Source organism: Perca flavescens, chromosome 1 (genome assembly GCF_004354835.1).
Source record: "Perca flavescens isolate YP-PL-M2 chromosome 1, PFLA_1.0, whole genome shotgun sequence".
NCBI lineage: Eukaryota > Metazoa > Chordata > Actinopteri > Perciformes > Percidae > Perca > Perca flavescens.
The window spans coordinates 33,554,934-33,571,514 of NC_041331.1; the positions used below are offsets into that span (position 1 = coordinate 33,554,934).

The 16,581-nt window shown below is 41.1% G+C and overlaps 1 protein-coding gene across 1 annotated transcript in view; it reads left to right on the top strand.

Moving 5' to 3' along the window:
- The window catches only part of celf6 (CUGBP Elav-like family member 6), a 140,394-nt gene that overhangs the window by 110,204 nt on the left and 13,609 nt on the right, over positions 1–16,581 (top strand). Inside the window, exons 5-10 of the mRNA XM_028600501.1 lie at positions 1,084–1,163; positions 10,314–10,457; positions 11,415–11,559; positions 12,854–13,003; positions 13,827–13,889; positions 14,469–14,546. Coding sequence (XP_028456302.1) covers positions 1,084–1,163; positions 10,314–10,457; positions 11,415–11,559; positions 12,854–13,003; positions 13,827–13,889; positions 14,469–14,546 — 660 coding nt within the window. The remainder of the gene's footprint in view (positions 1–1,083; positions 1,164–10,313; positions 10,458–11,414; positions 11,560–12,853; positions 13,004–13,826; positions 13,890–14,468; positions 14,547–16,581) is intronic.

A 16,581-nucleotide genomic window follows, 5' to 3' on the forward strand; every position in this document is an offset into this window, starting at 1 on the left:
CACAACTCCTTTGGGAATGTAGAGTGGATACATTTATATGAATGTTTTATATGAACATTTTAAATAGGTTGTCAGCAGTTCTCAAGAAACCAGCGATTGAACTCAGGAAAAGCCTGTCTGGTTCTAAGACACTGGTGCTCCTCAATTAATGAAAAGGGGGCAGAATTAATCCATGAGTTTGTTAATTAGGTACCTCTTGACTTAACACATGAGCTACCTGAAGGCAAGGATAAGAATAGGACATAACAGAATACCGTGTGCAGTCTATGACGACCATAAAGCTTAGAGAAATAGCTCATGTTTAATTTAATGGCTTTTGGAAAATTACCACATTTCGGTTCCACTGTATTTCACTTGTCTTTATGTTATAGTAGTGTAGAGCCTGTCCTTACCTACACACTGATACACTATTTAATAATGTGGTTAGTATACAGTATGTAACCCTCCAAAAACATATTGTGCATTACTATTATTATTATGATTATGATTTATTCTAATAATTTTTAACATCATCTGAAATGTTATTGCAATGAGGCTCCAGAACAATGCTGCCACCAGGCGTTCCCTTGTCTTCCGGCCAACTTTTTATGTTGACTTTTCCTTTTGTGCGTTAACTACACAACAGATTTAAGATGATTTCAATGCCCCTTGAGCAAAGCCCCAACCTCCCATCTGAAATTATATGCGAGCAAAGATTCGGTTAGATAGGCAGATTATAATACTATGCCTTTGTCATCATAATCTCTTTCATGAGTGACTGCACACAAATCACAATGTGTAAATATTAAACAGATTAATAATCACAAACAAGTCAGGATAGTAAACGCCTTGGCTCCATGCTTCGAAGTGGAGGAGGTGGAATTAGAAATGGGAGAGGGACAGGATGTTCCACACAGCTAATGCCTTCACTACAATTAGACTGATTTATTCAGAGTTATTCGCTGAACACACAAACGGCAGAATATTTACAAACCAGATAACATGAAAACAATGGTAACGAATGGTGTCTTTCCCCCATATTCAAGGCCATATCCCTGATTTTGTGCCAATCCCTTCTATTTCTCTCGTTTTCTGTGCATACAGGCTGCGCCTTTGTCAAGTTCTCCAGCCACGGAGAAGCGCAGGCAGCCATCAACAGCTTGCATGGTGGACAAACTATGCCTGTAAGTAACACACTCATAACAAATGTTCTAACAACAGAATACAGTGTCTAGAATATTTCGAAGTAGTTGCAAACAATTGCTTTTCCACTCAATGTGGACAGTCATAGAAAGTTTTGCAAGTGATATGATGTCACTTTGATGCCTATTTATGCAAGCTGTTTTGCCTGTGGTCTTACTTTTATAAAATGTTTGAGGTAGACTGGGATAAAGTTTACAACAAAGATTGGGGGACTTTTTGACTCTCTTTTTTGCCCTGCCAAGAGAGCAAGCCTTCCTTTAAAGTTTTCTATTCCACATGCATACTGCCACTGGAGGGTGTATACCTCTTTTTAAAATTCAGTACTGAATGTCTTTGTCTTTTTTAGGTGGTTGAAAACTTCTCATACATTTATGACAAAAACATACACACAAAAGATACCAGATCTATTTATCTATTTCTTTATCTCCTTTCTACTACCATTTAGTACATCTATACAGTGTACTATATATATATATATATATATATATATATATATATATACACACAGTCACCACAGTGACTCCTTTCAAAGCACATCAACAGTCCACAGTCTCACACTCAGACATTCTCGCTGTGTTATCGCACACAAAAGATTCCCACAGTCAGCATCCACCACCTTACAGCGCACAGCTGCATACTCTGTATCTGTCTTTTCACTCAATATCCATTTCCTTCTCCTGCTATTCACACTACCTTTTCAGCAGACGGATAGAGTTTTTCCATTCACAGTAGGGATGAACGATTAATCGCGTTTGCAATAATATCGCAATATGTTCAAACGCGATTTCCTAATTGCAAAGGCTGCAATTTGGTCACGTGACTCGTGAGAGCAAATCAGTCTGCACTCTGCAGAAAAAAAAAGTGCAATTCACATCTTAACATATGTTTATTACAGTAAATAATTGTTAAATAATCTAAATACAACTAAGTGTGGTAAAGCCACATATTTGTTTTTATATTTCTGCAATCTGCACTTTAGTTTGTGTGATTTGTTTCTGACTTTCATACGAATGTTTACACCAGGCTTGGTCAGTGCTCAATATACTACTGTGACTGAAGTAGTTAAATAAAAGACGTCATTCATATTCATGCATCACCTAATTTCATCATCACATACAGGCCTGGCCTCCAGGAAAGAACAGTTTGTTTAATCTATCTAATCTTGTGTTCACAAAAAAATTGTTTCTTAAAAAATTATTGCATATTAAATCCCAATCAAAATATTGGTGAAAAGAAATCGCAATTATATTATTTTCAAAAATCGTCTTATAAAGATATGATTATTGTGCACTGCACTTGAATCACTGAATGTGTCCTCAGAAGAAATTGTATATATATGTTATATATTACTATTTAATCATAATTAGCCATTCTTAAAATATAATGCCAGTGTTATGGTTGCATTCCACACTGATTTTCTACTTAATTATTGTAGTGATAGTTAAGGGGAAAAATGCTCTAAAACAAACTCACAGAGAACCTTCAGCTTATCAGGTTCTTTTAGCTAATGTGTTAGCTAGCAATTGCCCTACTTACATATCCAGAAGAAACAGAGCATCCCATTGGAAAACCTTCTCTGACCACCTGTTGATTGTAAGCTCAATATTCACTCGCATTTAGGTCCTGGTCCACCAACTTCTGAAAAAAAAATGAATTATCAGAAAGAGAAATAAAAGTAAAATAAGACATGAAAGAATCATAAAAGTAAGCGTTCAAAGGAATTATGTAATGACTTAAGGTGTGTAAGCTTTCAGAGTGTTTCAAATCTAGCTCTCAATTGATTTTAAGTAGATTGTAAATAAAAAAAGAAAGCTGCCACAAGACCTATGAATGCAACTTTGGTAATATTGGATAAAATATCTGTGATACAAGTGATAAAATTTGGAAAAATTAACTTCTGACAATGACAGCCAATCAGTGTAAAAGCGCAAAAAAGGGATACTGTTGTGGAAGTAGTAGAGAAGTGCAAGACATAATTTATTATTACTAAACAAGAACAAACTGCATGAATGACTATTTTCTAATAACGTATGGATTAAAATGTTTCTCTTTGCATGGGGAAATAGCCCTCTGTCAAAAGTTAATAGTCTGAACAGCTCTCTTAACCTGTTTCTAAAACTTAAAATTAGTGTGAAATTAGTGGCTTTTACATTGGAAGACAAGTGTGTTATCTTCATGGTGAAGCAATTTAGTTGAGATAGTAGGCCAAAAAAAGATTAATTCAGAATTGGTGTAATTAACTTTTGACACTTTGTATGCTGTCTAGGTTTTTATGGAAATGGCTAGAGAGGTACTATTAGAATTTCACCTAGATATAAATGTGTGTCATCAGCATAACAGTGACACTTTTTTGGTTTGCTTTTGTTACGCCCAAGTAGAATTATGCATGAATACAGTCAAAATGTCAAAAAATGTAACTGGATTGAGAACCAAGAATCTCAATTCTACTGAGGATAAGGATTGTAAATATGGGGCGGCCTCTAGCTCACCCAGTGGGAGCATTCGCCCTATGTTGGCTGAGTCCTGCAGCAGCGCAGGTTCGAGTCCGGCCTGCTGCCCTTTGTTGCGTGTCATCCCCAATCTCTCTCCCCCATTCCTGTCTATCCACTGTCACTGTACAATAAAGGGAAAAGCCCCAAAAAAATAATATTAAAAAAAGGATTGTAAATATGTTCTAAGGAAGGAAAAGAACTGTGTAAAAACCAACTGCACCAAGACCAACTGCATGTTTAAAATAAATGAAACCAGTGGCAAGAATGCTATGGATAATAATATGGAGGGGGACAGGTAAAGGACTTCATACAAGCCACAGCACCGCTAGCAACATTGGACAAATTAGTTAAAACAGCCAAATCATTAACAGTGACAGTTTGGCCCCTGTCAAGAGGCTACTTTTTGTTAAAGAATGTTACCCACTTAAAACACTTGAACACACTTATCAAGGGACGCTTCATTAAAGTGACAAGAAAGGAGATTAACAAGTAAGTCAATACTATAGAAAAGCACCTTAGAGTTAGGATGAATCTTCAAAATGAGGTCAGATTAATAAACCGCTTCTGCTTCCTTAACTGCTTCCCAATATTTCAGCATTACGTCCTTCATAATATTGTGGGACAGTTGCAGTTTATCAGCCTCCCATTAACATTGAGCTTTCCTACATTTATTTTTCACGGCCTCTGTATCATCTACCCAAAACTGGGGTATTTATCTTAACATGTTGTGGAATAATGTTAAACTGTAAATGCTAGCTGCTCAGCCCAATTGTAAATCAGATCACATAGGACATCACATTTTACAGATATAGGACACAAATACAGGTGTTTATTCTCATGGCTTTGCTGGTAGTTAGAAGATGCATGAAACAGCGTTAGTTGGTGTTGATTTGTATAGTTGAAAAATGAGGACATTAAACCTGTAACTCTTGTCAAGCTGCAGTTAATTAAGAAATGGATGTACTTTTGTCGGGCTTGAACAAGCCCACCAAAAAGGCATAAGTAAAAGAAATGATGAATAACGAAGCATCTCCCTGCCAGTGCTGGGTATATGTTGAGTATTGCACAGCTGGACACATACATGAACAGACACTCTTTTTGGCAGACATCCGCACCTTCACACACTTCACTGATGTTTTGTAATAAATATTTACGGACGCCTCCTGGCAGCCAGATAGTGTCCTGGAAGCCAGATGTAATTTACACATCTTTTTGATGCCACCTCATTTTGCATTACATTGAAGTGGTGAGGGAGGGAAATAAGTGGTAGAGTCGTTTTAACTGTATGTTTGGTTGTTGGTTGCTCAGTAAAGACCAAACCTTTTGGTGCATAAACCACAAGGGTCAAAATTGAATAAGCAGTGGGCCATGAGCCAAAGAATAATCATGTTGCAAACTGATCGTGCACAATTATGACGGGCCTCTTACTAAAATTTGATTATAATCAAGATATTTACCTTGTACTCAAAATATCTTGTTGACTCAATCAACAGAATATGTTTACATTCAGAAGATTTACACAATTGGACTCCTCTGGGGCTGTTTTTTTTGTTTTGTTTTCTTGCACAGATCAAAATTTGGCTCATGCGGACTACTTATGCACACTTTGTGTATTTTGTGTTACTGTAGCCCAGGCACAGTTACACTAGGTCGGGCCACTGAGCCACCTGAGGTCTGCTGCAGATGAACTGTCCAATGCAACATATGGAGCCACAAACAGACCTGGGGCGGAACAAGAGCTATCCAAAAGTTCATTAATAATCTATATTATCCATATCTCTCTCCCTCTATCCCTGCACCTGTTATCCTCCTCTCCCCAAATCCACCTTCCTCTCAGATTAATAGGCAAGGTGGCCATTAGTATCCAACTAAGGCTTTGGTACCGATGGGGGATGCAGTTAATTTGGATAATATCACTGCCACATGTCGTCAACAACAGACTAACAGGAGGCAGGATTCAGAGAGTGGGCTTCTCTGCTTACTGCCTGCTGCCAGCTGTGAGGTCTGGATGAACCTTGAACAAAGAGTTGTCTCTCACCCCCTCTCTGTCTCTCTCTCCCTCTTAATGTTCTCTCTCCAGCATCTGTGTTACCTGGCACACACACACATGCCATAAATAATACCTGCACCAAAATACGCTGGCCCAAAATGAAAGGCTTTAATGAAGCTTAAGGGCAATGGATGCCACCGAAGGGCATGCACTGATAGATCGGGTCATAGCTTTAATTGATGTTTATTGCAGATTGCAAGTGCTTCCAAAATTAACTTAAAAAGGTGATTGGGCACAGAATAGGCACTCTCACTGGTTCATCTGTTGAATTACAGTAAGGCTGCAGAGGCACAGGTGGCAAAACTTCAAATGGCAGAGCCGGGGGCAGGCAGACAGCACCCAGCAAATTGCAGACATTGTCATGTTCGGTGTCACAGCGTGGCTGACAGGGCCTGTGGAGATTGCCGGTGTTGGCAGCAACAAGATTGTGCATGTGTGTGATACTATAGTTCCGGATTAATGAGAGATAAGACCAAGCCAGAGAGCATAGTCATTGTAACACACAATTCATCAAATGCCACATGAAACCACTGTAGAATCTCAGCAAGCTTGTAGCTGACATACTACATGGAGTTTTGTGTTTTTGCACTCTTCACATATTGTGGTGGAAACTGTTATTTACAAAACGCAGTATACACACCAAGTGAGAAATATCGTTATGAATGTCAGTGTTGGTCTTTTGTGTCTTTCGGCTTGATGCAGAGTGCTCAGTGGCAGCAGCAGCAGCAGCAGCAGTATGTGGTGGACAGCAAGGCCAGACCAAGACAGCATCATCCAGTGCTAATGAGAGACAGTCCTCCCATGAGGCTAGCATAGATGTAGCAAGGTTTAGAGAGTTGAATACGAAGCCAACGGAGGGTTCATCCAATTACCAAACAAACTTGTTATGGTGTATTCAATTCATTTTTTACAGATTCTCGATTAACACCTTTAGAGTCAATATGTCTGTAAAAACCTGAGACAATTTTGAGAGACAAGTTTCATGTTTGCTGAATGAGGGAGAAAGTAGGTTCGTAGAACATTTGTTGGTAATCATTAGTATGCTTTTCACAATGAAAGTTTTCCCTTCAATGAGTGTGTCGTTGAATTATTGCTGTAAGCCTCTGTAGAGGATGGAAGAGGAGTGTCTGTTTACCTGTTAGCACACACTTAACACCAGTGTCTTTGTATCACAGTAATGCAGAGATAAAAGCATAATGCCATTTCACTGGTGTAGTTGTGTTCTAATCCCTCAATTACCGTTGTGTATTTTCTCATCTACACATTTTGCGGCCTATACAAAATCCAATATGGGAGATTTTCACAAGTCAAGTGTGTTGTTTGAGAAATTAGATTAGTTTTTGAACCCGTGACAAATTCCTTAGTTGTACCTGTCAAAAGTGAAGGCTCCCTGTTGGCCCTTATCAAATTCAGCAAATTCATTTTCTCTCCAGGTATAGGAGTCATGCCGGTGGAGGTTATTATTCTGTTTGTTTGTCAGCTTGTGATTTTCTGCTACCAGTGGGGAGTGGCTGCTTTGCATCCAGTGCCTATTGTCTGCTGTCACCTGTTTCTTCATTGCCTGGCCACATATTACTCTCTTTATGTGGGTAGAAACTCTTGATCCCTGATCACTTGATCTGTGAGGGAGATCACACTCTGAAATCTGCTTTATCTGATTAGGCCTTGGATCTACTCCGAATATCTCCACTTGAGATGTGAGGATATAAAATTCACCTGTTTGGGGGAGAGGATGAGAGAAAATTCAATTTTTTTTTAGAGAGGATATTTTGGCTTTTATGCAATGAAAGTCAGAAATACTAGGCTCTGACATGAGTGGCAATGCTGACAACACCGGCAGAGGCTGTTGTAGTGTTTTAATGGTGCTGCCAAGTCTGTTCAGTGCAGACATTGCAGCCTGGGTTTCCTCCCGTGCTGTCGTCTACAGCGCTCTGCTGGGAGAGGCCAGACCAGGCCAGGCTCGCCTGATCTTGAGTCACGGTGCAGTGAGTACAGGCAGCCTCAGGCTTTCACAGTCCCGATGCTCACAATGCATTCTTCATGAGGTTTTAAATGAATGTAAGAATACACACATACACAGAGCAGAAAATGAATGTGATCCAAATGCCGTGCCCCCGTACTGTGGGCAGGCTTGAACACGCTGGAGGAGAATGTTTGCTCAGTGCCAGTCACATTAAATCCAACAGCCCGTCCCTTCAACTGGCCCACAACGCTGAGAAAGAACTGAAAAAGCTCAGGGGGTGGGATAAAATAAAATTAGAAAGGGAAAAACTGTGCCGTTAACGCCGCCACATCAGAGTATTGATTTAGCTAATTGAAATGGCATCGAGGGAGAAACACCAGATGGGTCACACACTGTCCCTGGGGTCCATGCTGATGCCTTCCTTCATTCCTCAGCCTCTTTCTCACAGTTATCTACAGCCAACACATTCTCTTGGTTGAGTTAATAAAATGTTTGTAAGACACTTTCCACATGGGTTAGTCAAATAGCTTACTTGCAAAGCCTCTGAACAAGAGCTTGTTTGTTTTTTGCATTTAAAAAATGCATATGTCTTTTTTTTTTAAAGAAAAAAGAAAAAATAGATTAGAATAGAAACTGGCTCCGGAAAGGATACAACTGATGTTAGGGTAATATCCAATAAAACAATACATTTTGGCAGGATAATGATATGACTAGATATTATGTAAGGTTTGTTGCAGCAATCATGAGTAACCAAACCGCAAAGGACAAGACCAACCAGGCAAAGTGCCATCTCAATGGCACTATCGCTTAGCTGTTCCTGTTTAAAATTTCATGAAGCGATTACAAAAATAGCACACTTTTGTATGAATTACTACGAAATAGCATGAAGTAAGGCTGCACAACAGCAAGACTGAGGCTGTGTTTGTTCAGTGGCTGAATACACGTACTATGCAGTTGCCACATTAAGCCTCACAAGGCATATGCTTGTTTGTTACTAGGATTTTCTGTTTGGATAGCTCTGCTTTATTTACACATTTTTGAATTCTACACCCAAAGAAAATATGGAAATCTAAATCAAAGCCTGAATTTGCACTGACACTGTCAGGATGAGACATTTTGTTAAAGATGAATCCAAGTTGTGATTATGGAGTCCTTTTCTCCCCATGTCTTTGCTTTTATGATCTTACTAATCATATCCTGACTGCCCCCTGGCTGCCTGTGTCCTTCTGTCCTGGTGGTGCTCCGTGCTCTTTCCCAGCATGCATTGCCTTTAATTAAATAGGAGCCTGGTCCTCCTGACAGTGTCTGTGGCTGCCTGGCAGCCTCCTCATCTTCCCTCTCCCTCTCTATCTCTCTGTCTCTCACTCACACACAGACACTCTACCCACCTCTCTCCTTGCCTGGATGTCACATGAGGAACTGACTCTGGTCTCTGTCTGAAATGATTTAATTGGATGCAAACTCAGGAGCATGGACATCAATACGGAACTATATCTGCCATAAGGCAGAGCCATTAGTCAATACTTCGCCCTCCACATGCCGAAGGCTTTTGTCAGACCTAATTAGCCAGTACAGTATTCAGTGGAGCTTCACCACTGGGGGACTGGGACTCCTGTGGGATCTGGTTAGGATCACAGTTCACTCCCAGTGTATACAGTGGAGTAGGAAAGTTCACAAAAGCAAATATCACTCACTATTCTCTTCCATTTAACACTGACAGCTAAATGACTGCAGTCACGAAAGGTGCACATTCACGTCCACTGGCTTCCTTGGGTTACAGATATTAGGTCTTAAAGGGTTGAATGTTGTGTACAATGAACAAAGGTTGATGCACTGATACAAATCAGGTCTACTTCTTTTTATTATGGAGCCAACATTTTGTTCTAAGTAATCATCCAATGGAAACACACCTATTGTGAACAAGCTATTTTTAACCACACATTAAAAGATGCAAATGTTTTGCATGCATTCGGCAACCTTGTTTCTAAATGGCCTATATTTAGGTAATGGACAGACTGATCGTGTTGAATGTGTTCACATATCTGCACACTTCCAGTTAAAGCATCACATACAGTATTAACCAGAGCAATAGACTTGTCAGGCTTATGTAACAATGTCAGTCAGTGACATCAGTATTCATGAGATGATAGATCTCATGAGATCCAAACTACTGTAGTTACAGAATGTGTTAATATTGCCTTGTTTTCCTCTTTCAGTTCTTTCCCAGGGAACAACTATTTATTCAGTCTAAGGATTTTCACAAACAGTTGTGGTTAACAAACAACAAGCTCATTAGCTAGTTAGCCAGCTGAAGTGGCAGGTGCAATCTGCAAAACGCTGCTGATTGAAAGTAACCATGGTTGTTGCAAAAGTTGGTATCATTAGTTGTCGTACTCTGCTGAAACTTCGACAGCCCAATTGACTTATTATATTTATATCCAGACTGTTACTTTTATGCTAATTTGCTTTTGTTTAACTCCATGCAGTCATTGAAAAGTATTATAATAGACTGTAAAGTGTCCAATTTAACAATTTCCATTGACACACGTTAAAAATGGAAAATTGAAAATAAATGTAAGTTTAGTTGCATATTTCACTAACCTTGTAAATATACGTGCCCCTCTAGGGTGCCTCATCCAGTCTGGTGGTCAAATTTGCAGACACTGATAAGGAAAGGACTCTGCGCAGGATGCACCAGATGGCGGGCCAGCTCGGCATCTTCAGTCCCATGACCATCCAGTTTGGGGCCTATGGCGCCTACTCTCATGCTGTAAGTCTCAGCCCGGCGGGGGAGGAGACGGTGAGCTTTTAAAAAAGGAAATGAAAACTGTTGTGATTTGAGGTTGAATTCACTATTTCTCCCACTAGGCATGTGACACTCCCAGCAAACAACTCCTTAAGTGATTCAGACCATTAAATTGCTGTCAGAGTCCACATTTACAGAGGTTTTACAGAAAATGCTGGATTGCTTTTGTATTGTGTCTTGTTATCCCTTCATTTGTCCAGGGAAGCTGCTTATCATGTATGCTCGGCACCACACTGTTTTACTTTCATACAGTCGTGAGCATCCATTTCATATTCACTTTCCATTCCCACACTCCCTGACTTTCTCTGTGAATTTAAACTGCCTACCCAAGCTTGCCTCTTTAACATTTCATCTACTTATACATACCGTATGCCTTAACACTCAAACAGAGGTGCACTTCATTACCAAGAACCCAAACCTGCTCACCCCCTACACCTTTCCCTGCCTGCCCACCCCACTCCACCTCCCATTTCCTATTCACACATGAAAGTCACAGCCTGAGTTAGGAGTCTGTGAGATTTAACACTCACACAGTAGCTAACAACTCACCCTGACAGGTGAGAATCGCCCACTCACGCACAATCTTTCCACTAACTCTGCCACTGCGGCGGAGTTATACATATACGGTTCATATAGATATACATAGTCTCCAGCTTGCTAAACTCATTTCACCGCATAACCTTTATCTTGTGTAGTATAATGAGCACAAGGCCAGAGCGGTTTTATACTTGCTGGGAAGCAACGCTGCAGGGCAACACAGACCACTCTGTTCAAGAACAAGGCATGGGCCAAGCAAACAGAGATGTGTGAATAAACATGCTCTGGTCCTGCGGCTATTTCACCCTCCTTTTCTTTTCTGTCCTTCCCTCCATCCCTCCCGCCATTCGCCTCTCTCCCCACTGCTCTTTAATCCTACAGCAGATGATGCAACAGCAAGCAGCCCTGATGGCAGCAACGCAAGGGTCCTACCTGAACCCCATGGCAGCCATCGCTGCCGCGCAAATGCAGCAAATGGCAGCTTTCAATGTCAACGGCCTGGTGGCTACTCCCATGACACCGTCCTCAGGTATACACTAACAGGCAGGCACACACACGCACACACACCAACTGACTGGGGTGCAACAGCAGAGACACGTGCAAACAAATACACACTTGCAGGGCTTCTCTCTCCATTACTCACTACTGCCCTGGAACATTTTCATCATTAGCAAGAATTATAGAAGCAGTAGTAATGTATTCATTCAAGGCCTTTCTGCTTTTGCCCTTGTTACATTTTTTAAGATGTAGGCTCCATTTTCTGGGCTGGAAAAAACATCGGCAGTGTTGAATTAAAGGAAACAGGGCCTTGTATAGAAGGGGGCATGATGGGAGAACAGCATTCCTTGACAATTATTGGCAGCCACATTATAGTCTCTCTCTCTGCTCCTCTCTCTCATTATCTCTCTGTCGGTCTGTCGGTCGGTCTGTCTCTGTCTGTCTGTCTGTCTGTCTGTCTGTCTGTCTGTCGCTCTCTCCCTCTGTGTCTCTGTGACAGTGTGTGTTTTCTGGGAACACGGCCAATCCGATGACTTTGGATGCAGAGTCCTTGGCTTATACAATATAAGAGCAAAGATTTGTGCGCGATAATCCTGGACCCCGGTCTGAACTATCTTTTTGGCCCTTGTCATGAGGAGCTTTGATGGCTCGACACTAAGTAGGCAGGCCGCCTGAAGGCAGGGTCATTGCAGATGTATTAAATAAAGTGGTTTGACGTTGTACCTAGCATTTGTAATCCACAAGGCCTACATATACCAGGTAATGCCTATCAAACATAATCCTACATGACTTAAATGCCCTTCACCTGGATTAGAAAAATAATAAAAAACCATCAGCACAAAAGGGGACTGACAAGGTGACAGATGGAATATCACTACAAGAAAGAAAGGCGGTCAGAAGTTGCACAGGTCTCTACATCCAATAGGGCAGTTTTGTACCAAAGTGAAAGAAATATAAATTTAAACAAGGCTATAATGAGAACATATTTAGAGCTTAGAGTACCTTTGCCTTTATTATGTTATATTACAGTGATGGATGAGTGCCTTTTCCTTGCTACTGATATTAGTAACTGTTCAGGCTGAATTAGGACCTTGTGAACCCCCTCTCACACCTACCTCAGGTTTTTCCAAACTACACTGTACCTTCATGGTGGGTCGAAATGTATGCATTTGTGATCATGAGGGCCCATTATGTGGCTGTTATATAGTAGTACATTTCAGTACAAAATATATACTTCTCTTGTACCTCTATTTTTTTGGTTGTGCAGCATTTGAAGGGTGCACTCGGCAGTTTCCGTAATGACTCTACAGTATATCTATTTGCAGGCACCAGCACACCCCCGGGCATCTCTGCCACAGCCGTGCCCAGCATAGCCACCCCTATCGGGGTCAACGGATTCAGTGCCCTCCCGCCTCAAAGCAATGGGCAGTCCGCCTCTGAGCCCATCTACACCAATGGTATCCACCCTTACCCAGGTGAGCCAATCAAGGTTTGCATACAGTAACAGAAACATGAGATATATTAGTAACATCTTCTGTCAGGAGACTGTTGCTCTGACCCTGACACTAACGATTCGCTGCTTGTACTGGTGATGATATATGATGAATTATTCTAGTGCTGCTCTTGATCAGAATAAGAACATCACCTAATTGCCACGATGCAAGTTCAACACGTCAGTGGTGACAAATTGAATTACTGTATATCGCATGGTAACTGTTTAAAAGTTGACAAGAGTCCTTTTTTACTTTACACTCTCATTACATCTTTTTCTGATCTGAACTGAAGCATTTAAGGCTTGAGGGTCAATCAACAGTGTCTTCGGCAGATTTCTGAGCAGCCAGCCCTAGTATCATGATGAATCCATCAGTTCATCCATCAGTCCATTATGGTTAATTTGATGTGTCTCAGCCCGTCCTCGGCTTCTTAATGTTGTCTGGGACTGATTCCTGAAGAATTGACAGACACACACACACCCCATCTCTGCATTATGCAAAGGCAGCTGCAATTGTAATGAACTACAAAGTGGTTTGTTTGGCATGTTGTTAATATTTGATGCAAACATCTGGGGCAAACAGGCATTTTGAAGAACTAAGATATGACAATCCACATTTCTCCCACTCCTTGTGTGATCGTACCCCGATGGTTCTCTACAGCTAATCCAATTTCGGTCTTGCTCTTTAACGTTATCTCTACTGTATATCTCTCTTTGTCTCTGTCTTGACCATTCTTTGTCTCTTCTGCTTTCATTTTCTTCTTTGTCACCCCCCTTTCTCTGTCTCTCTTTTTGTCTCTCTGCAGCACAGAGTCCAACGGTGACCGACCCTCTCCAACAGGCTTATGCTGGCGTCCAACACTACGCAGGTGATCTGTCTCTCCTACCTCCCCTCACTTGCTCCATCTGTCCCTTTCGCTCTCCCCTCTCCGCTTCTGTTTGCCACATCAGTAGACACTATGACAGCTAGAGATAGCTGGATGACCAGCCAATTTCCTCCCGGATTAGGTTACTTTACATTAGGATTGCAAAAGGATTTTCAGTTGACTTGATTATACACCCACACAAAAAATCTTAATTCCAAAAGTACACCAAGAGCTGAGGATCAGAACCTGCCATAGCCTCCTACACAAGAGATGAAATAGGCCTCTCATAACCACAGTGCTTTCTGCCTGACATCAGCTCTCATTAACACAGTGTAAGTAAGTCTGCCCCTCTTTCTTTGTGCGTCTGCTTAGTTGAACTTCACTCCACTCCCCTTTTGCCATACTCTTTGTGTAGTGATCCACCAGCCAAATGAGCCCAGGCTCCCAGTCATAATGCAATTTATTTATGCAATGTCTAGAGGACGCAAATGAACAATGGAATAATGATTTGAGTTTTGTTGTGTCAAATATGAAAATAGAGATGTGAAAAATTCCACTCTGGTTCTCCCTTTGCAACAGCAGCCTACCCTGCCGCCTATGCGCCAATCAGCCAAGCGTTCCCACAGCAACCAACCATCATTCCCCAGCAACAGAGGGAAGGTAAGAGCGAGCAAGCGCGCCCACCCAAGATAAAAGGTGATAATTGCCATGTTCCATTCTAATGTAGCTGTGCTGCTTTGAATTAGCGAGGGAGGGAAAAAGCTGGCTGGGGAAAATGTGAGAAAAAGGCTCCCCATTTAAAGAGAAGAACATTAGCAGTGAGATGGAAAGTTACTCTGTCATTATTCAAAAACTGCACTAATTCAAACTCGCAGCGTTGGACTGCTTAATCAGTCCATTACAATGTGTTTAAGTGGTTATAAATATTCATCAGATTAATTAGCTGCATGCATAATCATTTATTACCATTCCTAGTGTAGTGTTCGTTCTTATGCCACAGCATCAGATGTAATAAAGCATAGGATATACTGTGATGGTAAATCACTCTTTTTGACGCCACTCGTCAGTCTCAATTATTCATCTATATGATTGTATGAGACAGCATAGAGTGGCATGAATATTCAATATAGGAACTCTGAAATTAAGTGTCTCAAACATTGCCAAGAGGAAAGGTTAGTAAATGTTTGCACTTTTTCAGTTGTGTAAGTGCATGCCAGGGTCACAGTGGTGAAGTATATCATAAGTTCAGATAGACACAAACTTATACTCACGTCAGCAGCTTATTCACTTTACATGGAGGCATAACTTCACACCATAGGAAAAACACAGCACATATCATCTCTCAGTACCTTGAAACCTTTTCATCATTAGCAAGAATTAGAGAAGTCATGGTTACACACACACACACACACACACACACACACACACACACACACACAGCTATTCTTAGTTGAGCCAGAGGCCTGTCTGAGTTCTGGCCTCCTCTGGGTTTTGGCTGCACTCCCAGCCTGTCTCAGTCCACTGCCACAGTCTGCAGCTCTGCCATTTAACAAGAGGCACCTAAACCTGATTATACAGTCAAGCCTCAGCTTCAACCTCCCTCTGAAAGCTAACAATTGCAACAATAAGATCTATCAGTCTGTATCTCTCCGTGTGTGTGTGTGTGTGTGTGTGTGTGTGTGTGTGTGTCAACAAATCCAAAAGAATATTATTTTAACCAGACACATATTTAGTATTGGGTTAAATGCATCCCCACTGACTGTAATGACATAAGAAAAGGAATTTGAAGGGGGTCCTAGGTGAAAACAAAATTGATTCTAGAGATACATAGTGCCTCCATTACGCACAATGCAACTCTAACTGCCAACAGTTCTAGTTCTACAGCCTTAACCAACTCCTTCACCACTAATGGAGAGAGCTGGAAAATCTAACTTTTCCCGAACCCCGTGGGGAGGAGGGCCACAACATCATGGCCACCAACACAACTCAAAGATTGTTCTTGCTCGGGCTTTAACCCAAGCAAGAACAATATATTCGGATATTCGGCAGCGTTGCCACAATGGATTGAATGGCTTCGCTCGCATCTTTCTAGCGCACGTCCTCAACGTCATCGTTCTCAGACACTCCCTTTGTTCGCTGATTGGACCGCCAAATATTTGGCCAGAGAAAATCCAAGAATGTACCGCAAACCCAGACTTCAGAGTACTGAAGGAAAATGAAAATTGAGCAGAAGTACATAGGAGGGCGGAGCCAGGCTAGTAGTACTCCCCAAGACCTATAAATTAACTTAGATGTGTAAAATGTGATTTCCTTTCAAATTATATGTATGTATATATATAAATATGCATATGTAAATACATTATTCTGTATTGGATTTATAAGATGTATGACTGTATGATTTTATACTAATGCCTATATCCAGGCACATGGTAACTGACGTGCACCCATGGTGTACTTACATGGAAAAGGCAGAAATGTTTTTATGAAGAACAAAAAAGTGGTGTTTGTTTGTAAGGAGTAGTGAAACAACTGTGCAGCTCACCTAAACTAACACCACCCTTACACACCAGCTGGGGACATATTTTCCCCCTCAAACAAACCACTTCTTTTCAAAGCATGAATTATCTAAGACCTAAACCGACAGAACTGAGATTCAGCCTTTAACTGTTACCAAAAAAAAAATCCCCACTCTGTC